The following is a 15,840-nucleotide window of genomic DNA, read 5'->3' as shown; positions in this document are numbered from 1 at the left end:
TTTCAGAGTTAAGAGTTCCATTCGGCGTTTCATTGAATTTCAAAGGAGAAAAAAACAAAATAAATTTATCGTCGACAGCAGGGTTCGAACCTGCGCGGGCAAAGCCCAACAGATTTCAAGTCTGTCTCCTTAACCACTCGGACATATCGACTTATTGTTTGAAAGTAGTTTTAATTATTTATTTTAACATTTCCATAGCATTTACATGTCTAGAGACTTTTTCCTCATTCTGTAGGTCGCGAGTTTTATACAATACCATATTTTAGATTTCTGAATCAATTTGGGTGCATTTAATTGTAAACACCGTGTCAGGAAAAACATGCTATAATTTATACAATCACGAGGAATTAATACATGAGAGATTGGACGGTGAAATCTGCGTTTAGCTTATAATTTTAAGGATTTCTCTCAAAAATAAAAAAAATAAGAGAGTTTTTCCAATGACAACGACCTGTCTTATTGACCATTGACCAACCAAACTGACGCCGTATCCAAAGTGCAATCTGCCGTCTTGACACCGTCACCGTCACCGTCACCGTCACCGTCACCGTCACCGCCACTCCACGATCCGGTCCACGGACTCAGCACGCGTCTTCTCGACCGTCACCGCCGTCACGGCCGCTTGACCTCGGCTTGTTGTCGGCTCTCTCACGGCCCACGCTTCTCAGATCTCCGTCAGTTAACGACCGTTGCCGTCTGACTCGCGCGGCGCACGAAAGCGACAGCGCCGCCCGTCCCACGCGGAGAGACATCCGGCACGCACGAACAACCACCGCCCTGCGCCCGCCGTGTCCCACGCGTCTCGAAAGCGCCGCGTAGCACGAACAGCTCGTTCTCACTCCTAATCTCACGCTCCGTTTACCGCAATTATACCCCCTTACAGCTTAGCAGGCAGATCAGCAGATGGGTGGTTCAAGAGACATCCTCTAAAAACATTGGCGTGCATTTATCATATCCGTATTAAATTGGGAGTCGGGAGCATGGGCGGCTGCTGAAGCGGTCAAACCGTCCGCCGCCCCGCGCCTGCCTTCCTTCCTACCTTCCTTCCTCATCAAGCTCCTCTCTATTTATATTCCCCCGCCTTCTCGCCTCCACAACGCATCGTCCAGTCTCTTCACCTCTCGACACAGATTTTAGAGTGATGCCTCCGATTAGCGCGAAGGTTCCCGACCACGAGGCCGGATGCGGCGGCGGCGGCGGCGGAGGAGGAGGAAAGAAGGGGCCGCAGTTCCGCGGCGTCCGCAAGCGGCCGTGGGGGCGTTACGCGGCGGAGATACGGGACCCGGCGAGGAAGTGCCGCGTCTGGCTCGGTACCTTCGACACCGCCGAGGAGGCCGCCCATGCCTACGACGCCGCCGCCCTCCGCTTCCGTGGCTCCAAGGCCAAGACCAACTTCCCCTGCTCCCTCGACTCCACGCCCAGCAGCAGCACCGTCGAGTCCTCCACCCCGCACTGGCGGCCGACGGCCGCCTTCGGCCCCCCGTCGCTGGATCTGGAGCTTAGGTACCCGTCGTCGAAGTTCCCCTTCCTGCACCACCCGGTCGCCGTCGCCGCCGGTGTCGCGGGTCAGTCCCTCCCGACGCTGCTGTTGAATCCGATCGCCTCGTCGAAGAAGGCGGCGCAGCCGGCGGCGTTTAAGGATTTCGTGAAGCCGGCTTGGGGCGAGGTGGAGAGTGACTCGGATTCGTCGTCTGTAGTGGATTGCCCTCGTAGAATTTACTTAGATTTGGACCTTAACATGCCGCCGCCGGCGGAGCTCGACTGATCTAAAAGCACTCTTGTAAATAATAGCTAAACTTGTTTTTTCCACAATTCCATTTGTATTTTTTCTAAAAGTTGTTCGATATAATGATTTGATCTATCGATTTCTTTCTGAAAATCTATATCTTATCTCAAAAACGTGACAATCTATCAGAAATCTTAGCTAATTTTGAGAAGTAACTCATTCAGATCATGTCTTTTTGGATGATATCAACGTAATTGCTCTGTTTTGCGATAAAACCATGACATTTTTTTAATCTCTAAACCACTCACTCCCTTACTTCCTCGCTTCCTCCTCCACGCTTCTCTCGCCGCCCTCACGTTCTCCCTCGGCGCGCTCTTCCCCACATCCTTCACCACCGCCTCCTACGCCGCCGCCGTCGGCGCTTCCTTCTCCGCCACCCCTTTTCTGCTGCGCTGACATCTTGTCGGACCTCCCAGCCACCCGAACCGTCTGCGTCGCCTTTGCCCTAATCCTCACGCCCGACGCCCCCTCAGTAGCATCTGTCTTGTGTAGCTTGCTTGAGTGTCTCTTTTTGTTAATTTTTTTACTTTGCCTGATCTTAATGTTTAATAATTTATTATTAAAATATAGTGAATTGATAAATCTATTATACGATTTACAATTTTTAATAAAATTTTCACATGCTTTTAAAGAAATAATTGTTAATCGTATATAATTTGTAACTTTTAATAAATAGAATATATATTTAAATTAAATACAATTCGTTTAGAGTGTATATTAATTTGTAGACGTAATCAATCTGTTACATTGGTAAATTTTTATTAAACATGTGTTCACAAATTCCTTGCCATTTTCCTTATTATATCTCAGTTAGCTATATGATAACTTAATTATTTTAAAAGTACATCAAAAATATTTTAAAAATAATAATACTAGAATTTAGTAATGGAGGTGCGGGGAATCGAACCCCGTGCCTTTCGCAACGCTCTACCATATGAGCTACACCCCCTTCAAATATATATTTTAATTACTCTATTTCGATTCATTAAAGATACAAAATAGCGGTGAAAATTGCAACAGAACAGAGTATGATGTTCCGTGATCAATATTCTCCAGAGTAGTTTCTTCATAAAGATTTGCCAACTATTTTCCCATCCCTTTCACATCACAATTGTGGTAATCTACAATCCTAGAGTTGCTGGAAACAAAAATGCTGAAGCTTGAAGTTTGTTTCGTTAATTTTAAGAACCTAAGTACTATACAGCTGCCCATCCATTTCTGAGCAATTCACTAGTTTACATCTTGGACTTTACATGAAGCAACATCCATGCAAACAAAATGCTGAAGCTTCCTCTTCATTAAATCAAAAGTTTCTTCTCTTTAACTTCCTACCAGCAATTTCAGGTTCAGTCACTGTAGTACCTCACCACGCCGTCCTCACTTCTCTGTAAATGCACAGCTCTTTCTCGAGTATTCTATTTTCTTGCGAGAGCTTAAGAACCAAGCCATCGGCGTGGAGCAGGAGAAGGCCGCCGCCGCTACAGCGGCAGCGTGCAGCCACAAGTGACAAGTTACTCTATGAGAACGTAGGTTAAGTATAAAGTGCACCAATAAAATGGCAGATTCCTCTATGTGAACCTCGTGTATCCATGTTTTAAAAGATTGTTTCAGCTTGACTTTCTTCCAGGGCATCAAAATTGCAATTTGTTCTACATTATCATGGTGCAGGATTGCCGCATGGATTATCCCCGGGGTATGATTTAATTAGTTACTGTAGAACAAATTTGCTATAGTGGATATAGATCTAATTTCGACGAAATCGGAATAATACACTCTCCCTAGTAGCCAATTGCAGTTTTCCGATTTAACTCTTCATATATGATCATGAGACCGATTGTATGGAATAAGTGGTGAATTTTATCTTTTACTGCAGGATTGCACAAGGATTGTGACAGAGTGCTAACAAAATTGTATCAAGACATTTACATATACATCTAGAAAGTATTGATAAAGTATCGAGTGTTTTTTATTCTCTATATCAGATATTATGTGACTATAGCACACAAGATCAAATTGTTCTTTAACTTGTGTTTCCTTATCAATGTTAAAAACTCATCACCGTAAATAACATCATAATAGATCGTGATGAATTTGTCAACCGGCAGTAAGAAGTGAAAAAAAACACACACACACAATGGATATATTAACGAAGGGAATTTCTTTGCTCTTAGTTTTCACTGTGTTCAGGAGATGTCCGTTTGCAAGCTTTGAGCTTCTCCTGTTGCGGCATCAGTTTCTTCTTTGGTGAGCCATTCCTGAGCAGCAACTAGATCGGGAAGCACAACAGCTCCAATCTGCCTCCAGCTCTCAGCATCAGGCGTCTTAAACCTGTCCAACAGCATAGCATGCATGCCTGCCCTCTGGGAGGGGATGTAATCCTTGCGAATGTTGTCCCCGATATGCAGTGCTTTTTCTGGGGCAATATTTCCTGCCTTCTCCAGTGCAATCTCATAAATCTTTGGGTCAGGTTTCTCCACACCCACTATGCCTGAGAATACACTGAAGTCCCATTCGGAGCCCTGGGAAATCTAACTTCATTAATCCAGGGAAACCCCATACCCCCGTTCTTTACAAATCTATTCATACTAAGTCTACAGTTTGCATTTCATGAATCAAAAAAGCAATGAATAGAAGATATGTGCATGCAAGGAGAGGCGGCGGTACCTGATTGAGCCCCATGGCAGGAAGAATAACATCTTGATATCGATACGATTCATTGCTGACAATTCCAACTTTGAGGCCCTTTTGTCGTGCCCATCTAAGGAAGGGTTGAGAATCAGGAAATATAGAATAGGGTGCAGAAGATCCGAAGGACGAGTATATGCGCCAAAACACCTTCTCTAGTGTCTCATCGTCATATTTGTAGCCTGCCTGCAACAGTCACGAACAGTGTTCATTTTAGAATACTGAAAATCTTGGCAAGTCAACATCCATGTTCAGTCACCCAATCAACACATCTTACAAGGATCAACCAGTGTATCATAGACTTCAAAGGGTAACTGCAACTAGAGCTAACAGAAAAACAGAATAAACACTTCAAATAATATAGCACATTTTTAAGAAAAAAAATGCTTGCGTGTGCATCATGGATTCTAAAATGCTATTCCTTAATTTTAGTTAAGTGGCAACAAAAGCTAACCAAAAACATAATGAACGCTTGACAATGTGGCACAGCTATAAGAAAATTTACTTCACTTAAACTGAGAAACTTGCATACCCTGATAAATGAGTCTTGTACACATAATCTCCACCAGTCTATATTTGCCATTTTGGTTGCATGTCCAAAACATGGATACTGTTTTGCTGTTGCCCTATATGCAGCCTTGAAGCTTTCATGCATGCGTTTGTAATCAGGACTGGGCAATCCTACTGATTTAGCTGCCATGCAGTAGTAATCTCCAAGTTCTCCTTTGTAAGCTATTAGAGTGCCAGTGACATCTATGGTTATACATTGTAGATTTGACAACAGTGACATAATGGCTATACCTAGAATCCTTCAGTTTCTGCAACAAATACTTGGTCAGTAATCTGTCAAACAGCTTCAAACAACGCAATATGTTTCTGCAAACAATAAAGGCTCCACAAAACACGTATTGCTTTTTTAAGTGATGACAAACGCCAATAATAATATTGTTCATATGATTACACGACATTACAGCAAAAACTGGAAGAAAAAATTGTCATAAAATGAGCTTATATTTCGCCTATATATATATATATTTAAAGAGAAGTATTATCAAAATAAAAAAAAATAACTTAAATGAGGACAATTTCGCATCACTAAATCAAAACTAGTGTAGTGATGCATGCAAATTTATCAGCAAGTATAAATTACAGTGAGTTGAAAATTGTCCCAAAATTTCAATTCTAGTTAATAACTTTCACTGTGCCGGAAGGAAAAATGGAGGTAAGTTTACTTCCTAAGCTCTTTATGCTGTTTCTTAACAAACATATTAAAATTAGTAAAATCAAAACATGGAGTCTATGAGAAAATCTTACTTACAAATGTCCATAAAGGAAAAGAGATTAAGTATATAATGCACCGAGGGATCAATTCAAACTCAGTGAGTAACAAACTGCCTATTCTTAAGACACTGACCATAATAGAATTACACAAGCACCAAACAGTTTTCAAGCAAATGCACTATGATCCAATATATCTGCAGCTTTACAGAACAATGCCATACAATTTTCTTTGTTGATCCAATCATCTATTACAAAACATCATTGAAAAAAATAGCCGGATAGAACATAGAAGACGAAAGATAGTTACACGATACATAATAGCATCAAATACTAGAATCACACGTATATAGGATTATACCAAGAAAAGAGAAGTAAAAATATTAAACAAGAACTGTAAGAGAAAATTCAAGATTGACCTCAATGGACTGAAAGTTCCGATCTTGAACTCCCAAGCTAACTGAATAGTCTGAATACTATGAGAAAAACTAAAGAAAAAGGGGAAAAAATCTACATAACCAGTTTCCAGTGGAACCACCTCACAGAAACGGAGTAGAACAACCGATTTTGTAACCCTAGGGTTGAAATACAACATAAGATCAGAAAGAAAAAAAAGAAACGTATACCTGCTGAAATTGAAAAGGAATAAAAGGAACCGGGAGGAGAGTCGACAAAGATCGTAACGTTGGCACTCGTAGAAGAAACAAAGAGCAAGAAAATCGGTACCTGGAATCCAATCGCGAGGGGGAGCATTTAACCCCGGAACTAACCGCCGATCTCCGCGCTCAAGGTTTTGGTTTTGCTGGAGTTGGTCAAACCTCCTCGAAGACAAAGTGGATTTGTTGACATCGAAGAGAATACCACGGAAGACAGACGCTGGTTTGTCCTCTCCCTTCGCTTCGGGCAGTTAAGCCGTCGGATGCCGTCAACAATTATAATGGATTGAAATTTCAATTTTTTTCATTTTAAAATAGATTCAAATGATCGACCCATCTACACCCGTGACCTACGACCCGTGATCAGCATAAGTTAGCTCATAACGGACTTAGATTAATTCGCGGGCTGAAATTTTTAAGGTCGACCCTTAGTGGCTCCACACAGTGCCCCACGACTATCTGTGAGTAAATAAATCGAAAAACTGCAATTGATCACGACGCAAGAGAATATTGCTGGACTTCGACAGGATTCAAATCCTTATTCTCTTTTGCAAGTCTGCTACGTCGTAACCAACTCAGCTATACTTATAAAGTTGATGGCCCGATCCATTTTACCCTTTTATGTATCGGATTTCTGACGAATTAATCCGTTTCATCATGAATTAATTCTATTTGACAGTTTAATATGATACAATTAATTAATTTGGATCCTTTTTCTAAAGTGATCCAAAGAAGTTATGCCCTTCATTTATTAGCTTCGAATTTCAAATGGGTTGTTGAATTTAGAACAATTCGGTTTCAACCCTGTAATTTACCTGTTTTTATAATTTCAAACGTTTGTTGTTTGTTGAACTCATGGATTTATTACGTCATTATTCTATTAGGTGAAGTTATGGTGTGAGTAAATTAATAAAAAACGGTGTGAAAATTATAAGGAGTGTGTTTTGAGGATATTGAAAATTTTGAGTGGGAAATGAATTTCTCCTTAAAGTTGAACTAATATGCTAGGAATATTACTTACTATCACAATAATGAATTTAATGAGGTTTTGCAGTATTATATTCATATGGCATGCAATTTCTAAAATGAATAAATTCCTTTTTTCTAAGCATATTTTGAACTGTTTAAAGCTGTAATAATTAATGAAAATGCAATAAAGACTCCCAAGGTTGCTTAATTATATAATTTATAAGCAATTAGATTACAAAAATGGGATTAAAATTGTTTAATCTTACTTTCTTGGGATTGTTAATTATATCATACTTTAATAATACGGCCACAATTCCTTTCTCTGGAAAGTATCTTGTTTATAAATTTAATTTAATTGTTTCTAAAGATAAATTATTAAAGTACTTTTCTAAGGAAGGAAATTGTTACCCATATATATATATTTTTTTACTATCAATTTCATTTGTGATGTTGCTATATCTAGACCCGACTATAGTTTAGTTCTAGATGATTTGAAAATTTTAGATACTTAATTTTCAAAGTTGATTACGATTCATAATTCTAAACTGTAAACAGGTTCACCATCAATTTGACAATTTATAATTATTACTTATATTTTATTTTTTTAAAAAAATATATATTAGCTTCAATAGGACGGCAAGGTAAATGGTTTGATTTATAAACGAAAATTTAACTCCAATAGAAAGTTAGAATAATTTCATATTAAAAAATTCAAAATAAATAAATAAAAATATTATTGAATAGGATAACTTTATTTTACGAAAAGCCATAGTTAGTTCTTCAAAAATATTTTTAATTTTATATTTAAATCCTCAAGTATAATATTTCTCTCTCTCTTTTTAAGTTACTATCTACTTTAAATTTTTATTCCGTATATTATTATAACTCTCTCTTTAAATGTCACTATTTTATAATTATTTTCACTAGTCACTATAATAATGAATCATCTATATCACATAAATTATTTTTTTATATGTTCATAATAGTCTTTGATATATGTAAAATCTTATTATTAAATAATTTATATCCTTTAATAAATTGTTATTAAATAAATCATATAAGTGGTCTAGATGGATAAAACAAAATAGATCAAGAGCAAACTAAATAAAATGAACAATTTGAATTAGTTTGAATTAGTTCAAAATTAATTCAAATGGAAAAGTGAAATAGTTTTACATTAGTAAATTCAAAATAAATTAATTAAATTATACTATTAAGAGCATTTAAATACCACAACTCAAACTGCCAATTGTCAGTTCCGCCAGTTGAACTTGAACTAGATCAACAAATAATCTTAACCTAGTTACGTTACAGTTCTAGACTGGGTCTAATCCGGACTCAGCCAGTCGGCAGATCTAACTATATCAAATAACAGTTATTTGAAACATAGAAAACTGACATTACAAGAATATTTAAACAAGTAGAATCAGATTGAACCATCAAAAAGAATTTGTTTGCGCATTTAACATCAACGCAAATGAATAAGGTGCTTAGTTCGCATATATCGTGTAAAAATGAATTCATCCTATGTCTAACTTTTATTTCAAGCTACAGAAGAAAAAACAACACGGCAACCAATTAAAGTTGCAGCTTAGAACAAATACGATCTGAAAGACTCCAACCGGTCAGATAGAAGCAGCATCTCTATTCCCCTTTTAGTTGGATAGCACATTTAGTAATTTGCTTTTGCATTCACCAAAACCATATGCTCAATGAGGTCCAGCACTCGGTTGCTGAAACAAAACTTCAGGTTTAGGTTTCTGTTGTAAAATTTTGAGAGTAAATCAGACTTTAGATTTAAGTTATGGAGACTCATCGTAGTCCTAACCTGTAGCCCCATTCGTTGTCATACCATGAGACAAGTTTCATAAAAGACTCACTTAGGCCAATGCCAGCCTTGGCATCAAAAATACTTGACCTAAAAAAAACAAATAAATAAATGATATTCATATCATTGGTAGGGAGTGTCAAGTGCAGAACACAAAGAAACAGACTTATACCTTGAATCACCCACAAAATCATTAGAAACTACATCCTCATCTGTGTATCCAAGTATGCCTTTAAGCGGACCTTCTGATGCATACCTGAAACATTCTCGAACATCAGAATGTGCATCTCATTGCAGAAAAGAGGAAGACAGAAACACGTATTCACAAAATATAGTTAAAACAAACTTATTCTTATATACAATGTATGTTCAATATATTAGTTTGCACAGCAACTTAGACAACGCTCAAGCTGGTTAAGGAACTACTTTAAAAAAAGCATCGGGAATGCCTATATTGTTACTTCATTACTTTTTTTGTGCATGTGTATGTGCAAGTCCCACTACAAAGCCAATGGCTGCAATTTTTAGTCTGCCAACTACACATGACAAGTTCACTGTTCCTAGTTAAAAATAATCCTTCAATAGGTGAAATTCTAGTCAACTTTTGGTAAAAATTCAAACACTAGCAACCAGTTTCCATTGCCTTCTATTTGTATCTCCAGACACTGGGAGCAACTTTTTCTAAAGGAGCAAATTACTAGGTAACTAGTTAATAACCCAATTAGGCCCTTGTCCAACAATGGTTGTTCACAGTTGATGTCAAAGGAAAATTACCACTAATTCAAAATTGTTAAATCAACAGGTACATGACAATAATATCATGCTCTAGTAGAAATACAATATCAAGTTTAAAATTTTAAAAATTACAAGATAATATAATAGAGGAAAATGCATGACATAGTGAAAACAATGGACTCAGCCTTCATTTGTCAAACAACCAAAGAGTATATGAGATGTAAAATAGTTGAAAAAACGATTATCTTTTAAGAAAGTTAATAATACTTAATAGAATGTCTCATCCGACTTTTAATTGAAACAGGACATGAGATAGTGATACTTGTCTAATATAACAAACTGAAAAAGATAATGACTGAAAATTATCTAGTTCTAGCAGTCACATACTTAATTGCTGCTTTCACATCATCATATGAAGCACTTTTCTCAAGCCGGCAAGTTAAATCCACAACAGAAACATTTGGTGTAGGCACTCTAAAGGCCATTCCAGTCAACCTCCCATTTAGCTCTGGAAGCACTTTTCCAACAGCCTGAAAACAAAGATGGAAGTTATCAAAAGTGGAGGTTGCAAAACAATATCCCAACAAACTTTCAATCATACCTTTGCTGCACCAGTTGAGCTAGGGATAATGTTTTGACCAGCACCACGTCCCCCTCGCCAGTCTTTCTTTGAAGGGCCATCAACGGTCTTCTGTGTTGCTGCAAAACAGAGAGGAAGGGCAAAAATTAGTAGAATAAAATGGATGCAATTCTGACAAACAAAATTATGAAGCATATTCTGATAGGTATGATCTTTCCACAGTATCTGAAGACAAGAAACCTGTGGTTGCATGAACAGTTGTCATAAGACCTTCCACAATGCCAAACTCCTCATGCACCACCTGTAAAAAATGAAAGTGGATGGAACTGATTTATCAAGAGAATAACAAGCATACATCACATTATAGAATCTGTAATGGAATCACATCAACAAAAGATGATTATCAAGCCTTACAAACTGCTTAACAGTTAACATTACCTTTGCAATTTTATTTTGTAAAGGACATGGCCAGTTCTCTACTGAGTAGGAAAAAAATAAATGGTCCAGTTTACTAGATTGAGCATACCTTTGCCAGAGGAGCAAGACAATTTGTTGTGCAGCTAGCATTAGAAACAATATCCATGTTTGACATGTAATTCTTCTCGTTTACTCCAACAACAAACATAGGAGCATCAGCAGATGGAGCTGATATAACTACTTTATTAGCACCAGCCTACAGGGAAACCACCAGGACAATAGTTTGGTTAAATTTGTACATGGAATGCTCTGTACTGAACAGTGTGAAAAAAATAATCAGGCATACCTTCAGGTGAGCCGATGCCTTAGCTGTTGTTGTAAACACACCAGAAGCTTCAACAACAAATTGGACACCAAAATCGCCCCATGGAATATCAGCAGGGTCTCTGGTACAAAAAGTGTTTGGTCATTGTTAAATTCAACCTACACTACTCATCAGAGGGAAATCAACAAGATACTAACTGTTCTAATAAAAAGTCTCCTTAAGCATGCTATATGCATTAGCAGATGCTTAGAATTATAACAATTGCCTGCAACTACTTTCAAGTCCTAAAATAAAAAAAAAATAATTGTCCTTCAGAACCAAATAAATTTGTCTAAGAGGCTTAATAATACTGGACATAAAAACAAAAGTTCTCTATTGTCAAGTGGGTTTAGGATACAAAGTGGTGAAACTAGTTAAATTGAATTGAGATCAAATATAGAATTTTCAATTTCCAAATAAGCAAATTGTTTGACAGAAAAAATGCATCTCAAATTTATTGAAAGAAGGAATATGTGGAAGATACCATTTCTTTTGTTGCTTTACTCTAAATTTTAGAATGCTACCAAGGTATCAAGCTTCTGCCTTAATATTTCTGCCTTGGCACCTCCAAAATCTTATTATCGTGTTCCCCTTTCATTTATTGGTTATTCAGGTTTTTGCCAGCCATAAAGCATGTGTCTCACTTACATTGGCTCAATTCACAGTTTCACTAACATATATAAGAACTCTTAACAGAAAATATTTGTCAACGAGAACAAACTGTTTAAAGAAATACAAAACCTGCATGATTTCAAACAAACTGATCCCAAATGTAACAAAGGCAATACCTATTGTTTGTAACCACAATTGTTTTCCCATTGATTTCTAAGGTGGATGCATCCACAACCTTAATTGTTCCCTTGAATATGCCATGTGTTGAGTCATACTTAAACATATATGCCTGAAAAACAAAATTCACTTCTGTTAATTAATAATACATACATACTAAAATATGTATAAGAAATGCACATATAAATACTGATGGAGGGAAGAAACTTCTGCTGAGATTTACTTTCAGATATAGTTTTTTTTATAACAGGTGAAAGATGAAGTTTTGGATGGATTCACGTAAGGTAGATTGCATAATTTTAATACTGATAAAATGATGATGATGCATTTTGTTAAGCATAATTGTTGCTTCTGTTGGTTACACACACACACACACACACATAGTGATTCTGTGGGTTTTTAAATATCTTTATTTTGCAATATATTGTGCCCTTGCTACTTGGCAAAAATAAATAAAAGAAATCAGTTACAAGTATGATTTCACTAAGTTCCTTGGAATGAATTCAATCATGATATAGCAATGACCTCTGAATCCCTTCTAACTTCTTTATTGCTGGCTTACTAGAAAGATACAATTAATAGCTCCTGTTCTTTCCATGACAAGCTATGGATAACTAATTAGTGATAATCTTTCTGTATTCTCTATACATTTTTTTGGTGCAGTCTAGCATTTATCTCTGTCCTCTCAAGTTATAGAATTTAAGCAAAAAACAAGCATCCATAGATATTCTCATGCATATAATATAACCATTCCAACAAAAAGATCATGTCCAATTAAAAGGAAAAAAACACACACATGATATTAACTGTAAGGCCAAGAATATACATAGGAGAAAATTATGGAGAGTGAAGGAACAATTGGAAATAGATCATATATTTGTTTAGGCAGTTGTACTTCAAGGAATCATTGACACTTCTCCTTCTTAAATAATTCTATCAACCCAACAAGATGAAATATAGTGTTTTCTTACCATATACTTAGCATCAATGAATGGATCATTTACAGCTACTACTTCAATATCATCTCTAGTAGAGGCAATCCGCAATACAAGTCTTCCAATTCGTCCAAAGCCTAACAATACACTTCAGATGGTCAATGCGATGAACTGATGGCAACAATATTTTAAAATAGATCAAAAGAAAGATTCATTAAAGTTCCAATGCTCAAAGTTTAGTCAAACATTGCTTCTAGAATACAGAAGATGCACATCTATCTGAGGTTGTAATAGGCATGGGAAATAATTATTTGGTAAGGATCGTTAATGCCTACTTGTCCATTCAAAAACTCTGTAGTGCACTAATGACAAAGAGGTTTATGTTAGAATTACAGCTACTTACATGAAAGCCTAACTTACTCAGAGGACTGATCTACACGTTTCCACACCACCTAGCCCCTTCACATGGAAGCATACTAGCACAAGCCTAACATGTGGTTACCATTTGAAGATGAGTAATATCCACTCTTCTTGTTCCAAAAGCTTGAGGTATTAGGAATGGAACCAAACTACACTAGATTCTTAACAAGCATATAGCATAATGCTAATAACTTCTTTTTTTTTGTAAAAGATATGATCATATCAGCGCAATAAGGAACTATTTTATGCTTGCTGTCCATCCATCCACTAATTAGCATCTAATGCTTAACATCCTTGGAAATGTCCATCCCACGGAAAGCACTCTTTATTAGGAGCATGGCATCATAACCAACTCATATTATTCATGGGTAATAAAGAAATTGAACATTACACTAATCATATGATGGTCCTTATTCCCCACCATGTGGTAATAAAACAAATCAAGGATTTAGTACGTATGCAGTATAGATTCAATGAAAAACTGTATGCAATAACTATTTTCATTGACAAACTTAATGGAGTCACAAAGCAGAGGATAGATGTGAGTTAAAATGGATTGCTATATCCAGTCTTCATATTTTTATAATGAAAGTAAATTATTTCTCAGATACAGGACTTCAGCAATCGATCACTATAAAGCTGAATGGAGACAGAACAAATAATCTGCCTAAAGAGCTAAAGCTTAAAACTGAACTAACCATTGATGCCAACTTTTGTCTTGCCACCACCCGAAGAACCTACAAATAAAGTCACATAAATATACTGAAACTACAAATCTCTTTAACAACAAGGAGACAAAACTCACTTTTAACGTAAGGAGGGGCCTCAGTGGCTGTGGCCCTGATAGGCTGATTTCTTCTTGCATCAGATCTCCTGAAAACATAAGCTAAATCGCTCACACCCTCTATTTCAAGGGATCAAAGATCATTCAAATTCTACAGAAGGAACGCAAATCTGCAGTGGAACTTACTTGAACGAGAACACCTCCCCTGAAAGAAGTGAAGAACCGACAATACTTAAACTGTTGTCTGTCGATTTAGAACTCTGTACACAAGATACCTGGGAGAACGGGAAGCAAATATTGGTAATCAAAAGAAAAACATAACGAAAAAAAAATTAAAAGAAATGGCCTCTCAGCCAAAGGAAAAAAAAAAGACGACATATTTTAAATCTTACAAAAGCAATGAAAAAACGAGTAAATATGTGATTCTATCGAAAAGAAAATCGACTCGCCAATTCATCTCATACAAAAATGAGGAGAAATTATTTTTTTTTCCAAAAAAAAAACCAGAACAAACAGACACAAAACGGGTACAGGCGAAGGGAGGAATTCCGGGATCCGACCTTGAAAGAAGGTTTTCCAGGAGCTCCCGAGAGAGAAGGTAAGCGATCGTAGGATCCATGAAGCACCGGAGTCGCCGATCTGAGAAGAGACGAGAAGGCCATCGACGAGATTGCCCTCTTTCTGCTACTCTCTTTTCTATCTGTAGCCGGAGACCCTAATCTGCCGGCAAACGACAGGGAAACGGAGGCAATAACGGAGCGAGGTCGGCGGCCACTCGAGATTTCTTCCTCTAGTTCTCTCCGCCGGCTCGAGCGGCGCCCGTTTTATATCGCTTCAAACGCGACACACTGCCACCTACCACCTTGGCACGGCACCCACCACCCTTCGAGAAGCTTATCGGATCCTAATCTGCCTCCAAGTCGAAACAACCGGATCCGCAAATGCGAGACACCGAGTTGGGACCGTAGCAGACCTCGAAACTGTCACAATTAGACAACGAATGACGCCGATGGGGTGGCATTTAAGATGGTCCGGCGGAGTAAATTACCGATGGCACGAACTGCGAATAGGGCACGTGGAAATGTCTTCCTCTGGCGTTACCGTTGCGGCGTTGACCCGAGGCGGCGGCGAAGTGGCAACAGTGCGACAGCTGCTATGCGATTGGAAGATGCCGGCGGGACCCGCACGATACAGTATATTTAAAACTTAGTGTCATTACCATGCCAATTCTAGCATAAACTCTAGAATTAAAAATGATTAAGACTAATGACTTCTATTGTTGTGCAAACGTAAAGATAAACTACAGCTTTTTTTTTTTTTTGCCGACTAGTTTCCGTTGAGTCAATCTTAAATTTCTTAGAGATGGAAATTAGTTAGGCCCAATAAATTGGGCCATGATTGGGGTCAGCGTTATATGAATGCACAAGCCAACTACTCGACTACTCTTTTCAAAAAAAAATTTTTTTTTTCTTTAGATATGGAAATTAAAAGGAATAAAGTTTAATCTTGAATTGAGTAAAATATTTCTTCATATAAAAATATAAAATTACGTCTTCAGAATTTTAAAATTGTAAAAAAGTCTTCTTTTTAAAATGTCTTCAAAATTTTAAAATT

The 15,840-nt window shown here is 37.5% G+C and overlaps 3 protein-coding genes and 1 non-coding gene across 5 annotated transcripts; 1 reads left to right on the top strand and 3 right to left on the bottom strand.

Annotated features, from left to right (window-relative positions):
* Positions 1-69: 69 nt before the first annotated feature.
* TRNAS-UGA (transfer RNA serine (anticodon UGA)) lies at positions 70-151 on the bottom strand. The gene has a single exon. It is a non-coding gene; the product is annotated as a tRNA-Ser (tRNA).
* A 917-nt stretch (positions 152-1,068) lies between these two features.
* LOC141832790 (ethylene-responsive transcription factor 11-like) lies at positions 1,069-1,883 on the top strand. Its single transcript, XM_074720171.1, has one exon. The coding sequence runs from the start codon at positions 1,142-1,144 to the stop codon at positions 1,763-1,765; it is 624 nt and encodes a 207-aa protein (XP_074576272.1). The 5' UTR covers positions 1,069-1,141; the 3' UTR covers positions 1,766-1,883.
* A 1,845-nt stretch (positions 1,884-3,728) lies between these two features.
* LOC141833462 (uncharacterized) lies at positions 3,729-6,637 on the bottom strand. Of its 2 annotated transcripts, none has more exons than XM_074720915.1 (4): positions 6,476-6,637; positions 5,004-5,289; positions 4,451-4,657; positions 3,729-4,305 (listed from the first exon to the last, which is right to left on the bottom strand). In XM_074720915.1, the coding sequence occupies exons 2-4, from the start codon at positions 5,259-5,261 to the stop codon at positions 3,970-3,972; spliced, it is 801 nt and encodes a 266-aa protein (XP_074577016.1). In that variant the 5' UTR covers positions 5,262-5,289; positions 6,476-6,637; the 3' UTR covers positions 3,729-3,969. The 2 variants fall into 2 exon arrangements, with proteins under 2 accessions (XP_074577016.1, XP_074577015.1); XM_074720914.1 differs by lacking the exon at positions 6,476-6,637 and adding an exon at positions 6,376-6,465.
* A 2,186-nt stretch (positions 6,638-8,823) lies between these two features.
* On the bottom strand, positions 8,824-15,007 carry LOC141833034 (glyceraldehyde-3-phosphate dehydrogenase GAPCP2, chloroplastic-like). Its single transcript, XM_074720419.1, has 14 exons — positions 14,787-15,007; positions 14,413-14,501; positions 14,248-14,315; positions 14,141-14,179; positions 13,059-13,159; positions 12,087-12,199; positions 11,281-11,380; positions 11,044-11,190; positions 10,758-10,818; positions 10,539-10,636; positions 10,325-10,467; positions 9,375-9,458; positions 9,203-9,292; positions 8,824-9,107 (listed from the first exon to the last, which is right to left on the bottom strand). The coding sequence occupies exons 1-14, from the start codon at positions 14,886-14,888 to the stop codon at positions 9,047-9,049; spliced, it is 1,296 nt and encodes a 431-aa protein (XP_074576520.1). The 5' UTR covers positions 14,889-15,007; the 3' UTR covers positions 8,824-9,046.
* Between the last annotated feature and the right edge of the window lie 833 nt (positions 15,008-15,840).

The sequence above is a fragment of the Curcuma longa genome, chromosome 8 (assembly GCF_044706935.1).
Source record: "Curcuma longa cultivar G26 ecotype Majalengka, Jawa Barat chromosome 8, ITB_CL_G26_1.1, whole genome shotgun sequence".
NCBI classification, from domain to species: Eukaryota; Viridiplantae; Streptophyta; class Magnoliopsida; order Zingiberales; family Zingiberaceae; genus Curcuma; species Curcuma longa.
Note: the sequence above shows the minus strand (reverse complement) of the source record. Positions and strands in the feature narration are given on the sequence as shown.

What these genes read in the sequence shown, in the direction of transcription:
- LOC141832790 (XM_074720171.1), top strand. Translation starts at nt 1,142, where the DNA reads ATGCCTCCGATTAGCGCGAAGGTTCCCGACCACGAGGCCGGATGCGGC.
- LOC141833034 (XM_074720419.1), bottom strand. Translation starts at nt 14,888, where the DNA reads ATGGCCTTCTCGTCTCTTCTCAGATCGGCGACTCCGGTGCTTCATGGA. An exon ending in GGGGAGGTGTTCTCGTTCAA is followed by an intron (nt 14,316 to 14,412) that starts GTAAGTTCCACT and finishes TTATGTTTTCAG; the next exon opens with GAGATCTGATGCAAGAAGAA. An exon ending in GATTTTGTGGGTGATTCAAG is followed by an intron (nt 9,293 to 9,374) that starts GTATAAGTCTGT and finishes TGTTTTTTTTAG; the next exon opens with GTCAAGTATTTTTGATGCCA.
- LOC141833462 (XM_074720915.1), bottom strand. Translation starts at nt 5,261, where the DNA reads ATGTCACTGTTGTCAAATCTACAATGTATAACCATAGATGTCACTGGC. An exon ending in TACAAGACTCATTTATCAGG is followed by an intron (nt 4,658 to 5,003) that starts GTATGCAAGTTT and finishes TGACTGTTGCAG; the next exon opens with GCAGGCTACAAATATGACGA. An exon ending in CTGCCATGGGGCTCAATCAG is followed by an intron (nt 4,306 to 4,450) that starts GTACCGCCGCCT and finishes TAGATTTCCCAG; the next exon opens with GGCTCCGAATGGGACTTCAG.